General features: G+C 40.6%; 1 protein-coding gene across 1 annotated transcript; it reads right to left on the bottom strand.

The window, feature by feature from the left end:
• Positions 1-590: 590 nt before the first annotated feature.
• tek (TEK tyrosine kinase, endothelial) lies at positions 591-27,494 on the bottom strand. The gene is made up of 23 exons (XM_036529669.1): positions 27,233-27,494; positions 16,324-16,623; positions 15,500-15,610; positions 14,239-14,391; positions 12,058-12,189; positions 11,572-11,709; positions 11,211-11,336; positions 10,308-10,453; positions 9,971-10,115; positions 9,648-9,806; positions 8,958-9,092; positions 7,945-8,232; positions 6,691-6,999; positions 6,202-6,362; positions 5,609-5,819; positions 4,806-4,916; positions 3,939-4,129; positions 3,282-3,395; positions 3,066-3,136; positions 2,878-2,918; positions 2,652-2,748; positions 1,978-2,077; positions 591-1,132 (listed from the first exon to the last, which is right to left on the bottom strand). Exons 1-23 carry the CDS (start codon positions 27,279-27,281, stop codon positions 1,058-1,060), a joined length of 3,363 nt encoding a protein of 1,120 aa, XP_036385562.1. The 5' UTR covers positions 27,282-27,494; the 3' UTR covers positions 591-1,057.

Below are 27,494 nucleotides of genomic sequence, written 5' to 3'. Positions count from 1 at the left end.
AAATTACTGTGTCAGTATGATTTACAATACCCAACTGGTGTGTAACTTCTCAGCTTCTGCTCTTTCCCTTTCTCATTTTTCTCTCCCTTTCCTGTAGTCCAGGGCCATAACTAAGTGGAGTGTGTCAGTTGTTGAAAGCCAAGGGGGAAGACAAAATGAACATATTTATCACACATGAAATATCCGTCTTTTGTAACGCAATATAACATTACGTAATGTGTGAAGCCATCAATGCTGCTTCTAAGTTTCAATGAATTATACCCCCCTTATTTTTTCTTTTCTTAAAGAGTTTTCTTGTATGTTTGTAGTTTGCTCTGTCCAAAAAACCAGGAGCAAAGGCACCCAGCAATGCTGGGGACACATTTGTGCCCTGTTCTGTTTTGAGCACATATTTGCCTAGATGAATGTGATCAAACTGCTCCTTAGTTGTACAGTAAGGCCTCATTTGTACAGTACATATTGTAAGAACACACAGTAAAAAAATGCTGCCAGTTTTTGAATCTTATCATAGTTTTAATAAGCATATCACTCTGAATGCATACTGTAACAATGTTAATTTTACAATATTTATCCAGGTGGTTCAGCTGTAATTGACCAGAACAACAAACTTCTCATTTGTAATGACAAATCTGAAATCTGTATACATACATTGATTCCATGCATAGACTATGGTATACTCGGAAGCTACATTCACTCGGCTTTTTAAAAATGAACATTTTTATCAACACTTTCAGTGCTTAATAGGTCATAGTTAAATGTTACCTTAGAAATGCTTTTCAGATCTTACTATTTACAGGTGATCTACAGAACACGGCATCCCACATCAATAACACACTTGTACAATAAACTCACTCAACAATGTACAATGAAAGAAAACAAAAAAGAACTTAAGTTTGATTAATTCCAGCCCACCAGTTAGTATATATAATGGAATACACAATGTGTGCAAAATACTAGTCCATGAATCCCTGGTAAAGGATTGCTTAAACCTTGATCCAATATGGTACATGCATGATACAAAAGAGGAGAAAAGCTATTTCTGAAGAGTATTAACGGATCATCCAGCTTCTTCTGCAGAGCAGTCGATTCCCGCATAGGTGAACTTCTCATACAGGGTGGTGTTCACGTATGTCTGAAAACAACAAGCAGGACAGTCATTTAACAGACAGGCACATTATCCGATGAACAGAGATTTTTAAAAGGTGAGAAACAAATTGAAGGCATTCCCATGTTAGTTATTTAATGTAAAACATCAAACTGTGAAAGCATTCGTTTGAGGGTTTTTTACCCTCCCCACAACATGTTATGTTAACGTTATCTAGGGGTGCCCATATAACGTCAAGTCATCCTGGAATCACCCCCTTCATATAGCAATGCAGGATGATGTAGCAGTCGTAACAGTCAATTATTTCAGATGCTATTCCTTTGAGGAATTCTGTGTATGTTACCCATCATTCCCTCTCTGTGCAGATTACATATATTCCTTTGGTGAGCTGAGCTCACGCTGTGAAAGTTTGTTTGTGGTAACTACAGGATATATATTTTTTACACTTGTATTATTTACTCTGACAACCAATCCCAATGCCAGGTAACTAACTACCTAACTACCTATTCACCTATGTTATAGAACAGCAAATTCACTTCCTATTCAGTAAGGCCTGGGCCCCGTAATGCAGGCTCCAATAAAAGCCACATTACTGCTCAAAATACACTACTACAAGAATAATTGCTGTGAAAGTTTGACTCGTTCTTTTTTGATTAGTTCCCGCTTATCAACTCTCAGCGATGCAAGGTAGGTGTTTTATGAGCTAATGCTAATGAGTTTTATGCGGTCAGCACATTAAATAAGTTGGGAGTACCACCAACGTTGTGGACCCAGTTTTGTACCTGTATCCTACAATAGCAGTGAATACACCAGCCCAAGATACCCTTCTTATTAGTTACCTTCTCCAGCAGGGATGGATTTGCTGGCCTTACCTTTCTCTCCTCCAGCATCCTGTTAAGGGACATCAGGATCTGGGCAAACGAGGGCCTCTCATAGGGCCTCTCTCTCCAGCATTGTCGCATCAGGTCGTACCTGCACCCAAGGGGGAGGAGCTTATTAGACAGTCATGTCATCTCTATGACATCCGTATTTGTGACATATTTCAGTTCCAGTGCTGATATGCTGTAGTAACCAGCTCTAATCATATAAATCATAAATTTAGTCAAGCCACAGCATTATTTGATATATTATACAACAAGAAACATACGTTTTTCTTTCAATGAAATTTATTCAGCAGCTACCGACTGCTCTGGGTAATACTAGCTGCAGCTGCTGAAGAAGTACATTCATTACTGAAATTCATTTGGCAATTTTTTTGTCAGCTTTGATTAATTTTTATCAAAAAGAAGAAAGGCTGTGGTCTTCCAGGAATGATGTTGTCTATCCTCCTGTATCACTTATTGGAACTGTTGTACCAATACTGCCCCCAAAACCAAACCAAATCAAAGTTTCGATTTGGTCTAGTCTAGTTTAGTCGCTATCACCATACAAAACCTGAACTCCAGACATCTGTTTTCCAGCTTACAGCGGTTTCCTGCATTACTGCAAACATGTATAGGGTTTGTGTTTCTGCCCTCATCGCAGTGGGGTTTCCTGTTGGACTTACACCTCATCATCGCAGTTGAGGGGTTTCTCCAGCCTGTAGCCCTGGGGAAGCTTCTCATACAGCTCGGCGCAGGTCATCCCACAGTACGGCGTACCACCTGCAGTCAGACGCACAGGGACATGGCAGCAACACGCTCTCATTCTCATTCAGACACCGCGCCCATCGGGTTCAATTTCACTTCAGGAACTGGGTCAAGTCCAGCAATGAACCATAACCAAACACTGACCTAGGCTGACGACCTCCCAGAGAAGCACTCCATAGGACCATCTACAGATGAAATGAAAGAAAAAGCTCATGTCAGTTCACATTATCTGGGAATTTACCGACACGTTCTCATCTATGGAAGTCGGCCCAGTCTCCACTGATGCTCTGCAGCTGTAACTGCACTGATTTAGCAGAGGCACGGATCCTTACACATCGCTGTTTGTAGTGTAAACGCTGTAATTCAGCGACTCAATCGCCATCCATCGCACCGGCAGCCTTCCCTGTGGGACACATTCAATCAAAGAAAAAGTCAGTTTTCATGCATGCAAGTGAAGAGGCTGCTTAAATCATGGCTGACACAGACACCCTGCGTTGTACAGCCACTCTTTGATCAAAACAGTTCTATTGAACTTCAGCATGCTGTACCATTGTCTTCTTCACGTAAACCTCCTGCCCTCGAGACAGTCCGAAGTCTGCTATCTTTGCCACATAATTCTCCCCCACCAGGATGTTTCTGGCAGCCAGGTCCCTGTGAATAAACTGAAGATGGCTCCAAATTACTGCAAAAGTCAAAAGTTTCACTTTCCTGCACAAATTTAGGTCCTCAATTGGCACATACACCTAAGGATGAGATACAAAGCAGCACATTTCATCGCACATAAAAATTTGGTAATGAATTTGAACAAAAAATATTATTCAATCCTATGTGCTATGGCTGAGTGGTTCTTGCGTACATGCAACTGTTACTTGTCAAGAATAGGGCCATTTTAGACACATTGATTCTAGCCTTAATGTGACAGTGTACAAATAAACACCTAAGGTATTTAAAATGGGAAAGTGGCTCCTCTTTTTTGAGGTTTTAGAATCTTTGTACATCTCACATGTGCAAGTGATTTGCAGTACTGCTTGACTCAAGTGGCCTGGAGTGTGCTGTTTTTCTCTCACATCACTGGCTGTCAGAGTCCTTCTTTTGAGTAGGAAGAGATAAGGGTCGGTGTCATTGGGCATACTTGGCTCCTAGTGCCTGCTGGACTCTGGCCCTCAGCACCAGATGGTGGCCGCCCCTTCCACACGGTCACCTACCTGCTTCTGGCTCAGGTAATCCATGCCCCGCGCCACGTCGGCGGCGAAGTGCAGGAGCTGCTGGGAGGAGAGGGTGGAGGCAGTGCTGTTGGCGATGGCGAAAGCTGGGTCCGTCTCCAGGACCCTGCTCTTCCGCAGGAAGTCCAGCAGGTTTCCGTGGGGGGCGTACTCAATGGCCAGGTACAAATATCCTGCAGGCAGGAGCACAGCGCAGAAGGCTTAGAAGCAGCAGCTCTAACTCTCAATGCACAAATTCAGTCAGAGCTGCTGATGTTACACTCTATCAACCAGATACGTCTTGTACAGCCAGTACAGCAATGCACACACAAACATAATACCCATTTAATACCATCATGTCAATGTTCTAGAGTCACATGTTTGCAATATTGCAGATGAGATTGTAAAGTAAAATAAAGTGATTGTTTGTGGTAACTACAGGATATATATTTTTTACACTTGTATTATTTACTCTGACAACCAATCCCAATGCCAGGTATTTAACTACCTAACTACCTATTCACCTATGTTATAGAACAGCAAATTCACTTCCTATTCAGTAAGGCCTGGGCCCCGTAATGCAGACTCCAAGAAAAGCCACATTACTGCTCAAAATACACTACTACAAGAATAATGTTAAAAAATTATAGTGGCATGCTGTTATACAATATCTACTGTAAATGTCGACTTATTCTACAATTGTTTTTTTTTCCATTTGCATGAACTGTAGTTCCTATTTTGCAATAAGCATACTTCTGCATCAACAGCACCACAGTATTTTCACAGTTCCCACCAAGTGTGGAAAAGCATCAGAACAAAGCTGATTTCACGAAGCATTCGGTATCTATAGGGAAAAAGGCTCTGCTTTACCTCTGTGCTCACAGGCACCCAGCAGATTGATGATGTTGGGGTGGTGGCCAAGTTTGCAGAGCACCTCAAGTTCCCCGGCAAAGTCCCTGTGGTCATCCTTAGAGGCATACTCTGGGTCGAGATACATTTCAAAAGAGCCGTGACAAACTCTGTGTTGTCCTGTCCAAACATTACAATATACTGGATGCAAGAGGAAAATAATACCATTGCACTTATGAAGTAAAAAAAGCTTTTCAGATCTTCCAGAATTCCTTCCCAGTTGGAATTTAACCATGTTGGGGACTATAAATTCCTCCCCTACTCTGACAACTTCGTGCCTATTATGCATTGGTCTCGCTTTGCAGTGAGTCTCACATTATATATATACCATTTCATAGCTCAAACACATTGCCTTCATGAGTATGACATTACTTCTTCACAAAGTACAGTCATCAGAAATCCCTTTTACACATAAATAAGATGCTTTTAAACCAACTTCTCCCCACCTTTCAAGCCATATTCACTTCAGTGAAAAGGGGCACCACAAAAAACAGCCCTCTCCACACAAAAACTGAAGATCTTTTGAAATACATAAGTAAGTTGGAAAATCTAGTCACTATATCAATATACAATGTCACTATATCAATGTACAAATGTTGTACTGGCCTTACTCGTGGAGGCATTCTACATGCTTTATGAAAGCTTATTCAGAATAACATAAAGTGGAGAGCGATTCTCACACACATTTATTAATATTTCAGTATAAACTAGTGAGGCTAACGAGCATATTGAAATGGAACTGTGAGAGCAGGCTTGCTCCACACCTTTCATCCGCTTGATGGCAGCGTCCATCCTCAGACCATCCTTCTTGATCCGCGCCTTCAGCACCTGGCCGAAGTTGCCCTCGCCGATGACGTCCTGGAACTTGATGTCATTCCACTCTAGGGCCGGGTAGGCCACCGGCTGGGCAGAGTTTTTGGACTTCTTGGTCATGTTGAGGGAGCCCGAGTTAAACTGGACCACAGGCTCCTCCCTCTGCATTGAGCAAGAAAGGAAAAGCAACCAAAAGGAACTGCAGTCGGTGATGATGAATACAAAGCAAGGTATGTTTCTGCTCTCATCCTGTGTAAGCATTTTAGCAGCTGATGTCCCTCAAAACAGCACCATATTCTTCTGTATATGGCACATAATACCATGCTCTTCATTTGCCTATCAGATGCTCTTACCCAGGGTGATTAACATAACTAACTTTTTACACATGATGGATTTATACAATCTCTGCACCCAGATGTTTGACTGAACCAAAATAGGTTAAGTTTCTTCTTGAAGGGTAAAACACCCATGTTCCAACTGGTATAACAACTTGTTACGCCTCCACTGCCCTATGCTGCCTGCCCAGGCAAGTCCTCTGGCTCACCACAATGTTTTGGAAGGCCTGGACCATCCTGCGCTGAAAGGTGGCCCTCTTCAGCTGCAGCACTATGCAGAAGGCCAGCAGGATGGTGACGCACGTCATCCCAGCAGAGCCCAGGATAGCAAAGAACAGCATGTTCCCCTCGCTGCCAAACCCATACAGACCTTGGGAAAGAAACCCAGTTACTCAGTAACTATTACATCTTCAGTGATTATATAAGCACCTTCCAATATATACTCTACCACCATGCACTCTGACCAAACATTCAAAGAAATGAGGGTAAGCTGTTTTATGTGTTTGGCTAAAAAACACACATCCATGGACACCATGATTTGGAATAAAAACACATTCAGGACCTGCCCGTAGTTACAAAACCTTTCAGACCAACGTTTCATTTAATCCTGAAGGCTCCTGAAATCACAGCTACACAGTGACCATGTAGTTAACACTGAGTCTGGACTAGCAATACTACAGTAGTTGACCCTGACTCACGAGAGCTTTCTTGAGGTGGCATGGTCTTGATCTGTATCTGCGGGTTGTTGAGGCTCTTCCCAATGTTGTTGGTGGCCCACATCTCCACCAGGTAGGACGTGTTGGCTCGGAGCCCCCGGAGCTGGAACTGCATGGCCTGGTGCTCCTGCACATTGATCTCCGCTTGCTGGCTGTAGTCGGCCAGGTCGGTGTCCTGGAAGCGGATGTTGACCTTGGAGATGGAGTTGCCCTCCTCCAGGGACCAGATGAGGACGGCAGAGGAGTCGGTGATGTTGCAGTGCATGATGTTGAAGGGTGGTGGTGGCAGCTCTGGCAAAAGAGAGAAATGTGTAATTGTTACAGCTAATTCTGTGCCAAACATGAAACAAACATGTTTGCACTTGTGTCTCTACTAGCTAGCTTGTTCCTTGCCTGGCAAACTATTGAAACTTGGTCATGCAGCACTTCTAATATTGTTGACTCCTTATATGGCTATTTGCTTGTGTTGTAACTTGCCTCACTTGTAAGTCACTTTGTATAAAAGCATCTGTCAAATGAATAAATGTAAATGTAAACCCGAAAGTTCCCTGCAGATAGTTTTTGGTTTCCTGAAATTTAGTATGAAATTAGTCACAGGTCCTCTTGGACATCACATAGTTTTGATCTTAAAACTGTAACTTGAAAGGATATGAACAGAACAGGTTCCAAGAAGACATAACCCAATCAAATATGGAATCCAGAAGAGGGGCATTTCTGTATTGGCATAAGTAAATAACTAATAAGTAACTTCCTCATGGTTACTGGCATTAAATTTTCAGAAACTCAGCAGATGTGTTGTCCCAGTCCCATCATGGGGCTATTTCCATTGTTAGCATGTTCTGCCTCTGACAGGTTGTAGGCTACATATTAACAGTAGCAGACTGTCAGCTTACTATACTGTAGTTGAAGAATAATATAATGCACTGAATTGTGAGTGCCCCTCACACACAGAGAGAAAACAGTGAGCATGTAGATTATGTACATGGTTGCCTAAATCTTGAAAAGCAAGAGGATTACAGTTTCCCAAATTGAAAGTGTTTCTACCTTTCATTCATTGACAGTACAACTGCCAAACTGATAATGTTGTTGGTAACTAAAGACACAATGGTTTGAAATGAATTGAATAGCCCTTTGAGGTTTAGGCACTGTCAGTGATAATGTGATAAAGTGGACATCACAGTTATGCAGTATTTCTCAGCTCACATTCAAAAACCCACCATTCTTTACAGCCCTTACCATTGCTGAGGGTCCATGCAGACACTGGCCTGCAGTACTGACCCACAGAACTCGTCATTATACGAACTTTGCACTCATACTTCTGTTTGGGCTTCAGGCTTGTGAGCTTGAGGCCAGTGGAATTCCTTGGCAGGTGGTGGGTCTGAATATTTTCCGGCTCGTATGACTGCAGGCACTCCACCTGGTAGGACCAGTGCTCATTCACATGCCCCTTCACCAAGTCCCAGGTGAGGCTTAGAGAGGTTTGGCTCAGTGGAATCAATGTGATCCCTGTGGGGAGAGGCAGGTCTGACCAGGAAAAAACAGTGATGAGAACTTGGGAAGACTAGGACAAAGACTCCACAACATGTACAGTACCAGTCAAAAGTTTAGACACACTTGATTAAGGGGAAACATGCATTTAAGGACATTCTGCTCTAAAGATTCATGCAAAAATGCTTGAAATTTGTTTCTTAGATAAATATATTGTTGAAAAAATTGATGCCTCTGAATGAATTTCTTTCCTAAAAAGTTTAATTAAAAAATATATTTTTTTGCTACTTTGAAGAATCTAGAATATATGATCGTTTCAATTTCTTTAACACTTTTTGGTCACAATTGGTGGTCATAATTCCATTTGTGGTATTTCACTGCTTTGATGTCTTTACTAAAATGTGGAAAATAGGAAAAATAAAGAAAAACCCTCCTACGAATAGTTGTGTCCAAATTTTTTGACTGGTACTGTACATCACTTTATACAGACTTAAACTGGTGCATCTGTATTCACATTTAGGGTGAAGAGAACTGCTTTCCTATGAATGTAATTCTAGAGCACTGGAAATCATTTTCTGTGCTTTTACACATGACTGCCCTGTCCTAAGCTCAGGAGATGTGCCGCTCTGAATCATTCAATGGAATCCTTGGCTCGGATCAACAAAAGCTCCCAAATTCCAGTTCGAAAATCACCTGGCAAGGATTGCCTTCTCCCCCTCCCTTCCTCTTATATTAAAAGAGCAGCTTTGGCCAGCTCTTACCCAGCACCAGGGTGGAGAAGCTGGCCTCCGGCCCAGGGAACCCAACCCCTCCGGCTCCATGGCGACTCAACTGAACAAACATGGTGTATTGAGTACACGGGGTCAGGTTTTCCAGCTTCACCAGCGGCCCGGTCACTGCCAGAATTGAGCACAAAAGGTTAGAAGCACAATGCTGTCACTTCAAAAGCTCTCGCACGCATTTTCACCTTTTGGACAAAAAACACTTCAATATCCTGAATCCTACTTCTTGAAACACTTCAAGGTTGCAGGATTAGGGTTAGGGTTAGGGTTAGGGTTTGCACAACAGTTGGTATTTAGAAAATTATTTAGGCATCCAATTAAGTCCAAATTAAATCACAATCTGCAATCAAAATTCACTTTGTCCTAAACCCTTCAAACATAATAAAGCATGACAATTTAGGTTTCTTTAATGTTCGATAAATTTCATTAATTTCACTGACTGGACAAATCACTATAAATGAGTCTAGTCAACCAATTAACTGGCGATTCACAGCTGAAGACTGAACTCATTGCAATTAGATTGAATCTGGACCTTCATCCTGGATAAGTTAACTCAAATTATCATTGAACCACAAAGACTTGCAACAACCTGGGTGTGTAAAACCGCTATAGTAGACAGCTGAGAAACAAAGGCTAAAGGTGAGAAAGCTGGTCTCATCTTTAGCATACCTTCAATGGTCTCCCAAGAGGTGGTGTTGACTCTTTTGTAAAAGATCTTTACTGAGGTCTCTGGTCCATCCCCAGTGTATGGGTCCTTGTTGACCCACACCGTCAGGTGATACGGCCCACTGCTGTTCAGTGTGGGAGGGTACTGTGGTTTTGGAGGCACTGGAGAAAAAAGGAACATCATGACTGACAAGAACATCTCCTTTAGGACTGAAGCGCAAAATGCATATTGAACTCCTTGTGCAAAGAAGGCGTCTATGTTACTAGGAAAGGCAAGCAGCTTGGAGCCTAACCAAAAGCAGGTTTTGCTGCTTGTATTCTCTCACCTTTGACATGGACAATGAAGTCTTTCTCCGCCTGCCCAGCTGATGTTTTCACCTGACACAGCCAGCGGCCAGTTTCATGCAACGTGATCTTGTCCACCTTGAACTGGGAGGTGGATCCGTTTTCCACCGTCTCAGTGTCCATTGCCTAAAAAACAGAAACATCAAAATACAACATTAAATACTGGCACAACAGGAATATCAATAACTGATTTAAGATTTATTGCAATGACTTACACATACCCTTCTGGATCCTTAAGGGTTATGTTGGCTTCTGAGTTCTTTAATAAATAAGACATATTACTTTCATGACTGTGACTGGCCATTCTTTGGTACTCACGTATACTTCAGTTTTGCCAGGTGTGATTAGTACAATCTGTCCGTGCATCGGTGGTGGATATCCCTGTGCTGTGCAGTTGACCGTGTAGTTGACTCCAGAGTTGAGCTCTGTATCTCTGAGGTCGCTGATCACAACAGGGGCCTGTTCTAAAGATGGACACAAAAAACATTATCTTGACGCTGGCAAAAATCAGAATTTCCATTTGTTTCTAGTGAGAGAATTGTGTGGATTATGGGTGCATTTACATTTTTCGCAGAAGGCCAAATGCGAGCTTTAAGCTTTAACATCTGAACTTTGAAATATTCTACTCTGCCTTATTTATAAACAACATGCAATTGTGGAAGCTGGCATGTTTTTCATAGTTTTGCACCAATTTTCATGGCTTATTTATCTGACCAAGGTTCGTTTTCCGACAAAGATGTAGTTTCCTCACTGAGGCTACATCTCCATGGAAAATAACTGGATACTACCAATAGTTACACAACAGCAAGGTCAAGATCATGCAAAGGTTTTCAGTTTTCTTCTTTATTATGATAAAATAACAATGCATGTGTAACCATTCAACGGCCATGCTGAATATCCCTGATATGTGATGCAGTTATGTTGCTGTACAGTACACTGTGATCCACTTCATCACGCCTGACCATATTTTTCAAAAATGTTCAATCACAAGGCTAATGTTCTATCAGCAAAGTGACTGACTCCATTCTGCTACAATGAATCAGATTGTTTTGCCCCTGCAATCGTTTTCAGATAATCAATTTAATAATAATTAGTTAACATTTATTAACCATTCATTAGTATTAATGCTAAACTATTAATATTAATTAACTCACGTTAATTACCTAGTAATTACTGTCAGCAGTGCGGTGCAGGGAGGCACATGTCTCTGTTCTGCTTTACCTGCTCTCTCACAGCGAGATCCATGTCTCCCTGGGCACACGCAGCCACGGAAGCGGTCACACTTCCCTCGGCCCCCGCACTCACACCTCAGCTTACAGCCTGCCCCGTAGAAACCCTGGGGACAGGCTAAAATTACAGGGAAAATGCATCATGGGAAAATATCTCACACACTTCAGTATTCCATTCCATAATTCAACACTCCCAATTCATGTTTTCAAAATAGGTAGTAAACATTTTACAGTCGACCAGATGATGATCTGTTATATGACATAAAGAAATGATTACAATGGGTCATTAAGCTGGAGCTCAGCTCCATAAAATGACACATCAGCAATCCACACATTTCCACAGCAGTGCTCACCCTCACTGCAGTTTAAACCCCACCACCCAGAGGCACACGAGCAGCCATAAGGATCCCGAAGGCAGAAAACCATGGACCGGCAGGAGCCAAATCTACACCTGTTTTTACACGTTCTTCCAAATCTTCCCTCCCCGCACACTGTAAGAGATTAATGTTTTGTGACATGTCATTACAGCACAATAACAGTTAACCTGGACAGTCTGGAAATGATCCATGAAGGGGATTATATCACATTACATTATGGTCATTTAGCAGACACTCTTACCCAGATATATTATAGTTTTACCCATTTATACAGCCAGATTAAGGACACAGTTAAGGTCTAGCATACTAATTTCTTGCTGCAACTGGCACAACAACATTAACAACTATGAAGATAGCATGCCCCCGCCACACTGCAAACAGGCACAGATACACATTAGAGCACACACATGTGCTTTTCCATACACGGGAGGTGAGCTACATCTGTCACAGAACACTTTTTACCGATTTCACAGGTCTGGCCCTTGAAGCCGGGGGGACAGATGCACTCTCCAGTTTCATCATGGCACACTCCTCCATTGGAACATGGTGGGCAGGTCTGAGAACAGTCTTTACCCCAAAAGCCAGCTGAGCAGTCTTGAGTTGAAGAAAAAAAAAAAAAGCATTCAAGACTCTAAGGCAGTGGTTCTCAACCGGTGTGCCGTGGAGGCAAAGTGAAGTGTGCCGTGGAGTTTTGAGGAGCCCAATGTGTTATGTGTGCGACATTCTTCATAATTGATAACTAATTTTAAGTTGGTGTGCCTTGCCTTTCTGGTTTGACCTTTGATGTGCCTTAGCCCCAAAAAGGTTGAAAAGCTCTGCTCTAAGGAACTAAGCTGTCTGTGGAGGATGACTTAAAAATTAGCATAATAATTTGGTTTAACAGGCGATCAATAATGTAGACAACAAATGTAATTAGATAATAATAACAATAACAATAACAATAATAATAATAATAATAATCATCATCATCATCATATACTTTATTAATCCCCCATGGGCAAGTTTGTCCTCTGCATTTGACCCATCCTACACACACAGTGAGCAGTGAGCACACACACACCAGGAGCCCACCAGGGGCACACACACACCAGGAGCTAGGAGCAGTGGGCAGCCGCAGTGCAGCGCCAGGGGACCAACTCCTGTTCTTTTGTTAGTGCCTTGGTCAAGGGCACTGACAGGAGTTTTAACCCTAAACATGCATGTCTTATGATGGTGGGAGGAAACCGGAGCCCCCGGTGGAAACCCACGCAAACATGGGGAGAACATGCAAACTCCACACAGAAAGGACCTGGGACATCCGGGATTCGAGGGAGTGCTAACCACTGAGCCACCGTGCTGCCCAGATACTGTGTTCCAGAAAATTATCTTTAACAAAGATAAAACATAAAACATTTCAAAAATATATAGCAAAAACTTTGCATTTGTATTCACAAATGATGTACTTTATCACATGTGCACTGTGAACTAAAACCCTTAAATCATCATTTTAAAAACAGTGAATATTGTCATATACTGGAGTGCAGAAAAGTAAAGGACTTTTTGGGCTCCTGACTGGCTTAGTCAGTATAGTTACTCATTCTGTGCAAAAGATTCAATTCAATTTTATTTGTATAGCGCTTTCTACAACACAAGTTGTCACAAAGCAGCTTTACATTGATCCCAGGCCTGAGACCCCCTGAGAGCAAGCCGGGAGGAAAAACTCCCCAATTAACAGGAAGAAACCTTGAGCAGAACCCAGCTCAGAGGGGGTAAGATAAGTCCTACAGTCCAAGGCACTGCAAGTTTGAGCTTGGACTGGGCCATTCGCTGACAATGACTACGAGCCTGCAGCAGCGGAAAGTAACTGTCCCGGTTCCAAATAAGTAGGGGAGGGAAATGGTGGTCAGGGTCCACTCATCTGAGCTGCTCATATGATGTCAGTGAAAGATGCCCCCATCCTCCAACTGCCATTTGCTTTCCTGTAGGGCACTGTGGAACTTGCAGTATGAAAAATAGCTGTTGGTTTTTTAATGATCAGATGCATTCAGTTTATTTAAATGATTTACTGAACAATTCTTGCAATTACAGGTAGGTGCATATGTAGCAGAGCTGAAGTGATTAGCTCGTGTGAGTCCTGCGTAAAGCCTTAGGTAGCGGGTAGCAGGTAGCCGAGTGGTTGCAGCGGCTACGTCACTCCCCCTGAGACCTGGTTAAGTAGCGCTGTCGCCGACAGGCTAACGGCAATTTGCCTTTAGCTCAACTGGCAACGACGCTGGCTTTAAGGGGTTGGCAGCGAGCAGTAAGAACCTCAGTTCGAAACTCGCTCGCTCGCCGACCCACGTAACATCATATTAAAACACAACGCAAGATACCACCCGCTACACATAACTTGTTGCATAGTTGATGCTAACTATTCCAGCTCACTTCAGGACCGCCGGAAGTGATGTTATACATCAATGCTTAATTCTTATTCCACTATACTACAGGTTTCATGCCAGTGTATCAAAGGATTGCAATCATCATTCTTCACTGCAAGTGTAGAGGATGTTGCAGTGAGCTCAGCTTAATGCACAACTGGTCATTTAAAAGTCAGGGTTAAAAGGGGCAGGGGAAAACTAATATAAATAAGTAAAAATAAAAATGAAAGATCACAGTAGCACTAACTTCTTACTATCAGCCTGGTGATAGCGGAGGAATTTGGGGTCCCAGCAATGTATCTGACTGTGTAGAGGCCAGAGTCCTGCATCTTCACCTCTTTAATAACGTACTGCAGTGTGTCTTGGATCTCATAACTGGGTATAGAGTGAATAAAATCACCTGAAAGACAAGAAAACAAACACAAAAACCCTGACTGTACTTTAAATGAACATACCTCTGAGGCCACCAAGGCCCAAGAACAGAATCTCACAAAGTTTCTGCAACACATACGCAGGAAAAATGAACCCCTCCTGGTTTCCCATTTTAGTCTTAATAAGCAGCATGCAAAGAAAACCTATGACAAACAATGGTTAAATTTAGCCTCTTTCACATCAAAGAGCATAAAACAAGCTGTTGATGTCCTGGCAGTGAAAGCTGACTTCACCCACTCACCATTTACGCTAGAGACTGACACTCCCAAAATGCTGGCAAATTACTGGTGAGGTGTCATTCATACTGCCCTAGACACAACAACCTTCATCTACTTAAAGGTTACGAAATTAAATCCTGTATTATTGTATATTAAAATGGAGAAAGTGACAGACCATGTCTCTTTGTATTGATGCAAGTGTAATTTGCATTTACGGTGCTACAACAGCTGATACTGCAAGTGTACAAAATGCAGAGATGCTTCGTAGTGTGTTACTGAGCAGCGCGAAGCTGTACAAAGCTGTGAGGAAGTAAAAATAGCTGCAGTGTCTATTTTTTAACATAAAAAAGGAGTTATTGGTGACAGGGAAATGGCAAAGAAAAGTGCACTGTTTTGAGCTCTGTGAATAGTTAAACTGACTTAAGTTTGTGACACATCATATTCCATGCACATCATGAGAAGTCTGGCTAAACGATGAAAGCCAAAATGAAAATTTGCCTTGGTGGTATAGTGGCATGGATGGAAGTTACTAAAAACTGACTAGTTGCCAGCTGAGCTGTGAGTGGACATATTTCACATGGAAGTGAAAACAACTGTGACAATACAGTAGAGCAGGCAATACAATGACTTCTACTGCGTGAAAGAGGTTAATAAAATGAAACAAACTGTGTACTGAACTGAAACATCTCTCAGCAAAATAAATATTGGCATAGATGTCAATTATTTGCAGCTTGTGCCACAAGCCTGGTAATTTACAAATCTTACAAATTAGCTAAGTATGAATAATTATCTAAATATGTTACATTTAAACATGAAAAGGAATATTTTAAAGACCTCCTCTGATGAAAGGTCTCTTACCATTTTTATAGATGACCGCATCCTCTGCAACAATCTTCCTCCGGTTGAAAGTAATATTAATGACGTCCCCTATGCTCGCCATGACTGTTAAGGACTCTGGATGGAACACAGCTGTAGGACAAGCAAAACACGTTTCAGTCATGAACTGTGAAAGACAAAGGGAATCATGCAGGATCATTTACAGGAAACGAGGGAATACCCATGCTGCCGTTTGCCTCCAGACAGAGGCATACAGTAAATACTTGTAAATTGTACTCAGAAAGTCAGAAAGAATGTGATACCCCCAACTGCAAAAGTAAATAGAAGCAATTGCTAATTAAGAACAGTTACAATCCCGGGGCATGGATTCATAGCAATCAAAGTGGTATACAGTTTTTATCCTGAGTGTGCAACTTGAGCTAGTGGGAGTAGAATCTTTTGTTTACCAAGTGCTGAACTGTAAGTCAAGAAACCTGCATTGTATGTCAAGCAGCCTGTTTTAAATGGATTATTGTTACCTGTCACAGAAGGCCAGTTTTATGAATACCGGTATTTGTATAGTCTTAGTGCCTAGCATTTGGATTCTAACACACGTTTCTTCGAAACAATGCATCTCAGTACCTGCCTTTTAATAACACTGAAATTGGCATTATCAAACCCATAGTGCCTGAAAACTCAGTTCAACTATATTACTTTGTTTCGCCAGTCTCGTCTTGTACTGAATGAAACTTGTCAACACGTTCTCTCACTGCCTCTCTCTTGCAACCTCAAAAGTAGATGCAGTGAATAACTTCATATACTAGGCACATTGCAAACAGACAGGGCCCCAGAGCATGATTTCCTACCTTCATTTAGCATCCTGACCGTGTACAGTTTACCCGCTGAATCAGCGTTTTGGATTTTACAATAGAAGGCTCCGAAAATATCGACATTCCGCGTTTTCCAGGTAATCTTTGAAGTGGCTCGGTAGTTTTTGTCAGCAGTGACCGGCGGGCTCTGCAGATGGAGAAGGGGGTACTCTCGCCCCATGGAGATCGCGTCCGAAGCGCTCCAGTCGCCGCTGACGCAGAGCAGCGAGGACTCGGCGGACACCGACACCGGCTCCGTGTTCACCAGCGTCAGGTCCGCGATGTCCAGGGAGCGCGCTGTTAGGGCAGAAATCGGTAGCATTTTCACCATCATTGCTCACTGAAAGAGTTTCTGCTTTAAACAGAGACTTTTCTTCGTTCTTTAAATTTTTTTCTTTCTTCATGTAAATGTGTTTGGAATAGGATAAAACACCTTGAGATGACACCTCATGAATGAGAAATCTAATTTCCTGGGGAAGTGAAAAAACTATATATATATATATATATATATTTATATATAAAACACGTCACTCTTCTGTTCATGTGTAGGTTTTCAGGTCAAGAACCATATGCCTACTTAGAGTGTATGTTTTTCTTCTCTTCACCAAAAAAAATCATAGATCATGTTTTAAAAACCTGTACAACTCTTCCTTGAGGAGCAGCTGCAACAAACGTGAGAAAAGTACTGTATCTGGAATGAGTAACATGTAAACATGCCAGCTTCATTTTTCTGTCCAGAGAATAAATGTAGGGTTGTTCTCCTTGCTGAATGTGCAGAATTATGTGGCACCTGTGTAGTTTGTTTTTTCAGCCTGATCTCATCAGTCAAACTTGATTTGGATACATTTGCGCAGGCTTCATGAGACCTACTCAAGTGCGGAGTTTCCAAAAGGTCTACAGGCAGTGCTAAAAGGCAATACTGTTGAAATCTGTGGTATTGCCTGTGTAAGACTGAATTCATCACAATGCTCGTGTTATATTGACAAAATATATCCAGAAATCCAGGTAATCTTCCAGAGTAATGATACACAGTCTATAGGTAAAATTGTTATGCTTTGCAGGTACAGTTTATGAGGTATGAATGTGGGTGTTGTTGAAACACTGAATTCTACAACTAGTGCTAGTCAAAACTGAACTTTAATCTTCAGTTGAACACTCTCAGATTCTGCACAAATTATTTGACGAGTTGAACACGTCACTTCAATCATATGGGAAGAGTCACCTTTTTGTAATAATCATGGAAATGTCTCAAAAAGTTTTTAACACACATGCCCTGTCAGAGAGTACCCCCCAAAACTCTTGATGATGTACAGGTATGCAGTATGCCCTACCAAATCATAATTTTATGGAGGGCATACCTATTACTCACCTTAAAAAACACAGAATCCTAAACTTGAGCTACTACATTGACTTTTTATTAGACACGTTGTAGAACACACTAAGAAACCAGTTTTATGGATATTCTGAATCACACTGTGCTTGTGTGATGTGAAGATCAAGAATAGGTTACTTTAGCAGTTTTAAATATAGCAAGCAGTAAGATTCATTCAGTAATGGTCATCCTGTTTCAATCATAAAGCTTTAATTCAGCACAGCCCTAAGATATGGCTGAAACACTTTAAATGTATGCAAGAAAACAGGCATTGCTTGCTTATCATCATATCTGCAGGGATGCACAAGACTTCAGAGAAACAAAAAAGTGGCTGTGATTTGCTTCAGATGCATGATACGAAAATAGAGAGAGAAATAATACAATGCAGGTGTTTGGTTTTTCGCCCCATGATTGATGTGTGTCCTGCTGTGAGTTTGATAGGTATGATGCTTGGTGTGTGAGAGACTTCCCATGTCTACCTGGGTGGGGCTTTCTCTGTGGGGGTCAGCACTCTGCGTAGCACAGCAGTGACCTCAACATACAGACCCTGCACAATGTGTTCCATATGTCTCCAGCTCTGCCAAAGCTCCAACTCATCTATAACTAACTTAAATACTGTTTAAGGGCTACGCAGCCTCCAGAAATTGCCTCTGCTACATAAGACACCAATTCTGATTTATATGGATCCAAGTGTCATTTTGAAAGAGGGGCAAAGCTGAGACATTTGAAATATAGCACATAATTAAAATTGTACATAATTAATGTTTTACTCAAACAATGCTTTCAGATGAGAGCTTGCAGCCATTTTGCCTCCCATAAGAAACATGTGCTGTAAGTGTGCCTGTTAAATTTAGCCTGACACAGCTCACACACTACTAATTGAAAGGAACTACACTCTCTTTGGTTATGTCTATGTCATTAATTAAGATATTAGTACCACCATGGGGGCAACACTTATGGGATATGTATTATAGTAACATGATACCTGAGAGTGATAAATGTGGACAGAATACTGTCCAATTTTAAGAACTCAGCATACCCTGAGATTTCTACCATAAGGGAAAGCAAAACATCTGACTTTACCCCTGCCAGAAACAAATGTTGACTACATCACATCCCTTTTTCACTGTCTGCAAAACAACAAAATGATGGCAAAAATTCAGTCAGACTGCCTCATGCCACAAAACCTAGGTTAAGCTCTAACTACAGCTGTTAAGGCTCCTTAGCTGTTAATGATAACCCTAATACTTTGAAGGTTATTCAGCAAGGTGTTAAGGCTCAGTTACAAACATAACACTTTGATGGCTACTGAGGGAAAACAGCAAATAAGGAAAAAACTTGACAAGAAAAGAAACAAAGATAAAACATGCTAATGTATAACACATAATATAGCCATGCCCCCTATATGGTACAGTATTACAGTTGGGATACTGCAGTTTTCACCACTTCGGGGTATTTGGTAAGAATAAAGTATTGCAGCCTAGCACCCTGAAAAGTTTAAGAACAGTTTAAGTCTTCATCTATGAAAATACTATGAACAATAATGACTCCATAAAACAACTCCTACAACTGCATTGTCATAAATCTATTCCATTGTATAAAAAAGCATAGTTTCTTTAAAATAATTTCAGTATATAAATGTTAACATCAGATGTTTCCAGAAAAAAAAAGCAATTTCAACTCAACCGACCACACCTAGTTTCTTCCTGAAGAAGTGGGATTTTCATCAGAAAGTCTGTTCTTCCTTTTTCACTGATGGTAACTATGGCTTCAGTTATGAGGACTCACCCTAGCACTTAACTACTGTATCTCACCCACATCCATTCAGTCATTAACAGTTTTAAATGACATCACCAAATATTAGTTTTAGGGTGTCAGAAGAAAATCACACTCCAGAGTTGTCGTAGTATGAACAGTCCTGCTGGCAGGAGGGTGCAGAGTTTGGGGGAAAACCAAAAGGTGACACAAAATGCAACATACATTTGAAGCACAACCTCATCAGCTCTGGAGAGCAGGTTGTGTAGAAAACTTTGGTTCTCCAGCAGTATTATGGCCATGGCTTCTAGTCAAAACATTCAAGCGGCATATCACAGAATTCCAAGTGGACGTTAAAATATGTGAAACAACAAACCCAGGGAAAAGTCAACATTTTTTTCCCCTTCATCTTACATTAAAGCTGCCTTGCTCTTCCAGGAGCAATCTTTCAGTTTTATATTTAGTTCATATACATCAATTGTGCATTGCTGCTATTTAACTGTATTTTTGTCCAACCAGTCATTCCAAGCAAAGCATAAAAAGCACATAGAACCAACATTCCAACAGGGGTCAAAGAGTAAAACAAATTATTTTGGCTACTTGCCTGGATGCAGTCTTATCTCATTGTGTGTTTTATAGCAACAATATAAAAGGCACACGTGGACAAACTCACCAAGGAGATAAGAGGGAAGAATGGTATTTCAATTTTACAATCATAAATCACACATTTTTCCATTTAATAGGGTTTTTCCCAAATCCAAGATATACTAGGGCCATAAACTTAGCTAAAAACAGATTAATAACCTGATATTTTAAATCAAATCAAAACTATGGTTGTGAAGTCTAAAGGCCATGTAAATTAGGCTAACAAAATATGATAAATTGTTTCCTTTTTATATGGAGTAAATGATAAAAAGCTTTCAATGAACAAAAATGCCACGTTACTCACACATATGCAGTACACAATCTCCTGTAAATCAGTCAAAACACTGACAAAATATAAAATATATTAAAATTACTCAAAATGGAGCCAAGTTACATCCAGCAATTTATGCTACATAAACTACACAAACTCACACAAACTGGACAAGCATTATTCCAAAGCAAACCTACTCAGTGTAGGTTTCTTTTGTGTGACTTGGCCTTGTGTTTTCTCATCTTATCATCTGAAAAGAATGCACTCTTTATGTGTCACATTCAATTTTTAAATGCTGAAAAGCATCACGGTGCAAGATATCATCTCTGTTGATGTACTGTTCTGCTGAGTACTCTCCAGATGTGATATTTCAATGCTTTCTTGTAAGCTGCTAGTAGCTTCACATTTTTGTAACCACCTTTTAAAGTTACAACTTGGACCATAGCATATCATGTGACCTGCGCTTACATTTTATCCATACATCTACACGTGCCTGTCCCTTTCTGCACTTTGTATTTAAAACTCTAAATTTGAAAATTCTCAGAAACTCCACAAGAAAACTCTTGACAATGCATTACAGGTCACAAGCTAATATCTTAAAGAGATTGAGAACATTGCTAATATAGCAATGAAACCACAACAGGCCGCAGAAACATTTCTTAAATACTGCTACTCTGCTGCTAGGTGTTAGTGCAGCTGTATTAAAGGAACCTGATTGGGAGGGCTAAACTGCGTGGGAGCTACTGTTTTTTGTCTTCTTGTTGACCAAGAGTGCTGGTCTATGACCACTTTCCCCAACCACAATTCTAAGCTCAACCACTAAATAAATAGCAAAACTGGTCCGAGACCAGCACTTTTTACAGCTTCTGCCTGGATCTATACTTTCTGGTAAGGGCGGAAAATGACTTGCCATTGGCTGCAGTGAGCAGATGTGGCAATAAGCTAAATATGGGAGGATACCAATGACGATATTGGTGATGTAATGTTGCAGTCAAATTAATAAGGCAGTCAAATTAAGAAGAGCAAGAAGACTGTGACACTTCTTCAGGTTCGGGCATCTATTACTATTACATCTATTCTGTATGTTTATTTGAGGTTAGCTGGCACAAAATGTAATGTTTGTTATGATTCAGACCTCAGGGTCATCGTGGGTATTTCTGTAGTATACCCCAAAAAGGTGCTTGGTATGAGATATGCACTGCCAAACTGTAACTTGGTGAATGACATTCCTGCTATCCCAACACGCAACTTGAATGTTTTATTCAAATATAGCCTGTTGTTTTCAAGCTACATTAATGTGGTTCTACCTCTGCTCTTTCTGTTTGACCTACTCTCAGCTTGTACTACCCTCTGTCTGAGGGACTATTCAAATATTTGCTAGCAGTAGGTATCAGTATTCAATATATTGCAGGGGCTGAGACGCACTGCCTGAGACATGTTAGCCCATTTTACAATATTGAAATTGGAATTTGCCTCGCATGAACTAAGGCTTACATCCAAGAGGTGACAGTGTGGCTTGGGATATCCACTACGGAACACCACGATGTTCATGTTGTCGAACAAAATCTAGAAGTACACTTGGCAGTACATCAGGCAATAGCCAAGCTAGCTGGCTAGAAGAGCTATGAGAAGTTCTGCATACTACCTCATGTTACAACAATGAAAGAAAAATTTAATTAAAACGAATGAACAGCTACTAGCTACAATTAATTCACAATAAAGGCAAAGTTATTTACACTACAGTGTTTCTGTTCACTGATTAAACATGTACACATACACACATGACAGTTCAAAAACTTGGTTAGGAAAATGTTCTGCTGTAATGGTTCTTTTCCATTTATACACTTGGTTTTATGAGGGAGGGGTAGTAGGAGATGGAGAGGCCTGCTAACACTATCAGTCATCACAGGCATTTTTCTTTGATATCTTGTTGGTAAGCAAGCAAGCTAACTATACAGTCTACCCCTTGCTTCTCTAGCCAGCTAACAAGCTAGCAACAGTACTTGATGCACCATCACCAGCAACATTACCCATTTTTGGAAATTAGATCCACACATTTCATTTTTTCAGTTGTTGTTTGTAATTTACCCATTCCAGGTCATATTGCTAACCATATGGATGGGCTCGATTAGCTAGCTAGCTGTTTGTCATTCGTTTTACAATTTAGGGGACTACATAACTTGAAATTTCCTGTCTGCCATAAAAAATGTTATTCATAAGCTGGCTTCAAGTGAAGTCATAACCATTCCGATGGGCCATATATCAACCTCTGTACTGACGGTATAATGTGTTGGTTGTAGTCATGTTGTCATTATACAAAGCTTCCATATTCTGCATAATCTTGTCAGAAAGATAATGAGGATGTACACTGGGCTGGCAGATTTAATGATTATGTTCCTGACAGGCTGTTAATTCCTAGTTCCTATGAGTTCCAGATTCCATGATGAAAAATGGATTATTTTACTTAAAGGCAGCACATCCGTAAAATGACAGAACGTAAGCTCATTTTGATATATAAGCTAATTAAGATAAATTAAGTCATTTCCTATTGTTTAGATACTCTATGACTTGTGCTGTTCAAGATCAAATAGGTGTCATCATAAACTTTTGGGCTCAGAAAATATATAATATAATATTGGGGCTAAATGGTGCAGTGAGTAGGAAACTTGTTACAGTCCAGCCCACTCCTACGGAACACTAACAAAGCTGTCAGGTTAGGATGACTGATGCTAGTTTCTCTTATCTGAGGGAGTAAGTGTTAAAATGCTAAATGGTTCATTCCATTGTGTTCACTACGGAGAAAGCGATCAGACATTCTTACTTGTTTTCCGAAGTATAGGAGAGGCGCCACAAAGGATGCATCTTTAAGTTTCAAAAACAAGATCTCTGGTTGTGACTAGCACACATTAGTGCGACATTGTGCAACGTGTATTTGTGCTCCCTCATTGTTCCTTAGGGCCATTTAAACTGCATGGGAACTTGGGTGCAAGATAACCTAGGGGAGGAAGAGTTTAACTCGGTGATTACTGTCAAATAGCAGCAATGAAGACTTCCAAGAGGCTTTCAGCCATCCAAAACTGATTCATAACATCTGTTGTGTTTTATACGCTTAAAGTACTTAAACTCTCCTCAAAGGCCTGCCAACAAAATAAAATAACATTGATACAATATATTCCACCTGTGTCAGTGAGGCAAACAGCAATTGCACATGCAGAGTTAACAGAAAGGCATAGGTCATGTGTTATCAAGATGTGCCAAAAAGAAGGGCATATAAAAACAATAGGCAGCACAAAAGGAATTTGCCACAGATATGCTGACATTACCCTTTTTAACAAATTCTTTCAACAGGGGGGTAATGTGTGTGTGAAGTAGAGTTGTTCAGTAAGTAAGCACATGTGTTACTCTGTCTAAGCCTGGCTGCTTAGCCATGGTCCCAGTGGGCCGCAGTGTTTGCAGGCTTGTGTTCCAGCCAGCCGCTTAACCTCCAAATTTAATTGATCATTGTCTTTAGGATAGGTTTCTGTGGGCTGGCCATGATCACTGCTGTTCAAGGAGAGGTGATATGACCACGTATGATATGTGATATGACCACAAATGGTTTTTGTTGTTGCTCATTGTTTTATTTTCCATTTCATGCTGTTAAGGCTATTCAACAGGTATCTGCATAGTTATATGAAAACAACAGTGTAATCTGTTTTTGTATTAAGTTGATGTTAAAAAGGTACTTCTCCTTAAGAGCGCCTTTGAACTTCATTTATATGGCAGACATTGATCAGGACAATAGACAGACAACCTACATTTTTACTCAGTAAAAATGCTTCAGAGATCATTTTTTGTCAGACAATGGACACATGATCTGTTTTGAATTTAGCATTTCTCTTCAGTTTTGAGACTGTTAAAGAAGATCAGCAATCTTGCTGGATTGCAGCCCAGCAGTACCACATAAGTAGTTCTAAAGTACTTGCAAATGTCTGAGATGGACCGACTGTGGCAGAGATCAGATTACTGTACTTCTTCAGTTTGCAGAACTGAATTGCTGGATGAATGTTTTACATTACAATCATTTAGCAGACACTCCTACCCAGAGCAACTTCCAGCACAAGAGAACACAAGTGTATCCATTCAAGTTGAATGAGCAGCAGTGTCAGACCAGGCTAACAACACACCCAGACAAGTGTGAGCATAACACTATTCAAGCCCAACCACAAGTTAACTTGTACTAACTTTACTAAACAGCCTAGAAACTAAGGGAATCCAAGTACTCATACTACCATACATCACAGTCACCTGATCATAGTCTCCATAGCACATCGCAATACTACACGTAAAATAAACGCTAATGTTAAGTAATGTTATATACAGTGCTATCCACATGTAAAATATGTTCATAAACACAACTGATAAATTTGCAAAGGGCATTTTATTACCATTCACTTCACTGTATAAACATGTTTTGTTTTGTCATTTTAAGTTCATTTAGTCTCTCAGTGGACTCTTGTATTGTTTTGAGTAAGTTGATTAAAGCTGCTTAGCTAACTTATTTTTTTGCCATTGAGGGAGTGATATACTGGCAACATAAAAGAAGGGTGTGGGGGGTCATGAGCTAATTTGTTCAGAGAGAAACTGGGTGGGGAGAGGAAGAAAGGAAATGGGTTGCTGTTTCAGCTCGTGTTTGAAAAAAGTTTTAATTTACCATCTTAGTGTTCTGTATCTTGAAGGACATAGTTTCGTTCATGGAAAATTATATAACACGTTGTCCTATTTGAACACTGATTTTCCATTATTGATATAACATCTTTTTCCTCATTACAAGGTACTTTCATCAGATTCCTCTGGGCTTTACTTTTTCATTATAACTACAATAACAGTTTGTATCATGATTGGGCAGGTTTCTGTACTCTTCCACACTATGCTGTTATGTACTAAATATTCTTTTACAGGCTTTATGAATGCACTGCTCTGTAGTGTATTACTATGAAACTTAAAATGAGCAAACATAGATTATGTTTAGTACATTTATAAAGAATTTAACATATCATTCAAATGAGTGCCACAGGGATACAATATGTCTGCCTATTTTCATGCCTGACATCTTGATTTGAAACACTGGATGTGTTCCAGATGAATATTACTCTTCTATTAATAAAATAATAAAAACCTAATGTTGCAACTCAGTCCAGTTATTTAAAATCACAGTGGACTACATTGTCCAGATCATATGGTCATTCCACTGTCTCACAGGTAGCTGACAGTGCTCCCTAAAATTAGGCTATAGCATCTAAATCCTGCACCTATGCTTTCTCACATTTCACTTGATTGCCTAGTTCAGCCGTGCCTCTTGTAACCTTCTACTTATGACATCCAAATCAGAAGGGGGATAATCAAAATGCCAGTGCACGGCAGCTTCAAGACATATATCACATACGTATAGTGGCTGCTATCTGTTTGGGATATATTGTTGATATTTCACAATTCTAGAGCCATTTGAGATCAGATGTACTTGCACTTGACAACAAGAAGCACCTATTTGCTACTTATTCATGACTCCAGACTCAGTTTGTGCAGACAGAGAGAATGAGCTGTTATAAACAATGCACAATCCAGGCACTGTAAGTCAGACTCTGCCTCTTTATAGGTTGAGATATTCATAACCAAATCCATTACAGATCTTGAATTGAATAGTAACCAGGGTTTTTGAATATAAAACTGCCTATCACTCAGATTGCAGCATTCGTGAGGATCTCCACAGTGAATCCTGAACAGCACATATTCAAGAGTATGGCTGATCCCAGTGGTAGACGGATGGGCACTTGATTAAAATATTTTCTAACAGGAGACGAGATGCAAAACCAGGGGCTTCTGATGCTTTCAGGTGCTTGAGGAGAAGCCCTGACCCAGACAACAGACTTGTCAGCGACAGAAGTGTCTTGCTCAGTAAGTGCTTCATGAATCCAGTTAGAACCAAGCACACCCACAAGCATACCCTAGGTCACACTTTTGGAGCAAGTAATATCTTCAGCTGCTTGTTCTTCCCACTGACCTGTGTAACCCCATGAAAGCCGATGATATGGAATTGTATGATGTAATGCAGTTATAATTTAGTATATATATACTATTTCTGACACTTAAATAGAACCTACTATATAGCTATTAGCCACAGCAAAACAAAAAATGAGGTACTGCAGTCAATGAAATGAACTACCTTGTGATGCTAAGTTCATTAAATTCAAAACTCAAATTCAAAGTTCAAAACTCAACTTTGAAACCAAAGTATAAAAGAACAAAGTAACTGTGGTATATAGTAACTAAATTGTTTTTTTAACAAGATAAGGGTAACCTACAACATGTAGTGCAATCTAACAGCCTTATTTGACACATAGAAGGGGCAGTAACATGATGTGATTGGTAGGTATTAAAAACAGTTGATAAAATGACATTCCCCCAAATCATTCCAAAAGAAAAGCCTCACTAAATACAGTACACTTCTTATCCAACTGACACTTCTCATCCAATCTTTCCTATATAAAGAATTCAGATGAAACACTATTAAAGTGTACACTAAATACAGCATAGCCCTGTTTACCACTATGTTTTTGATTTTTGAATAAATCTCTTTCAAATGTTCAAAAAATAAGTACATTGCACTTAATAGCATCACGAGCACGTGCTAATTTGCTAACTGATTGAATGTGATGTCAACAGAAAATCAACAAATTCAGTACTTGCCCAAATGTATTGTAAAAATCAAAGCTTCTAGAAAGTTCTCCAGTATGGTCTAGTATATGCTAAAATTTTGAGGCACATCCCAAGTGGTAATGCTAAGCCAAGGTGAGACCTCTGTGAGACCAAGGAAAGGGACTTACCTGAAACCAACCAGCAGACAAAGTGCAGGATGAGAGAGAAGTAACCCATGCTCTTCCACCTGAGGAGCGGTGTTGGTGTAGTATCCGTGTGTCAGCCGCGTGGAGCTGGGGGGGTGTGCTGGTAATGAGGAATGCTCCGAACCCCAAAGGGTGTCAGAGAAGCCCGTCTGCACACATCTCTACACTGTCTGAAGTGGCGGCGTTCTCTCCCTCTCTCCCCTAGCTTTCCCTAACCTCCAACCTCCCCCCACCCACCTCTCGG

This window comes from Megalops cyprinoides, chromosome 5, assembly GCF_013368585.1.
Source record: "Megalops cyprinoides isolate fMegCyp1 chromosome 5, fMegCyp1.pri, whole genome shotgun sequence".
NCBI classification, from domain to species: Eukaryota; Metazoa; Chordata; class Actinopteri; order Elopiformes; family Megalopidae; genus Megalops; species Megalops cyprinoides.
The sequence above is the reverse complement of the archived record's forward strand: the minus strand, read 5'-3'. Positions and strand labels throughout refer to the sequence as shown.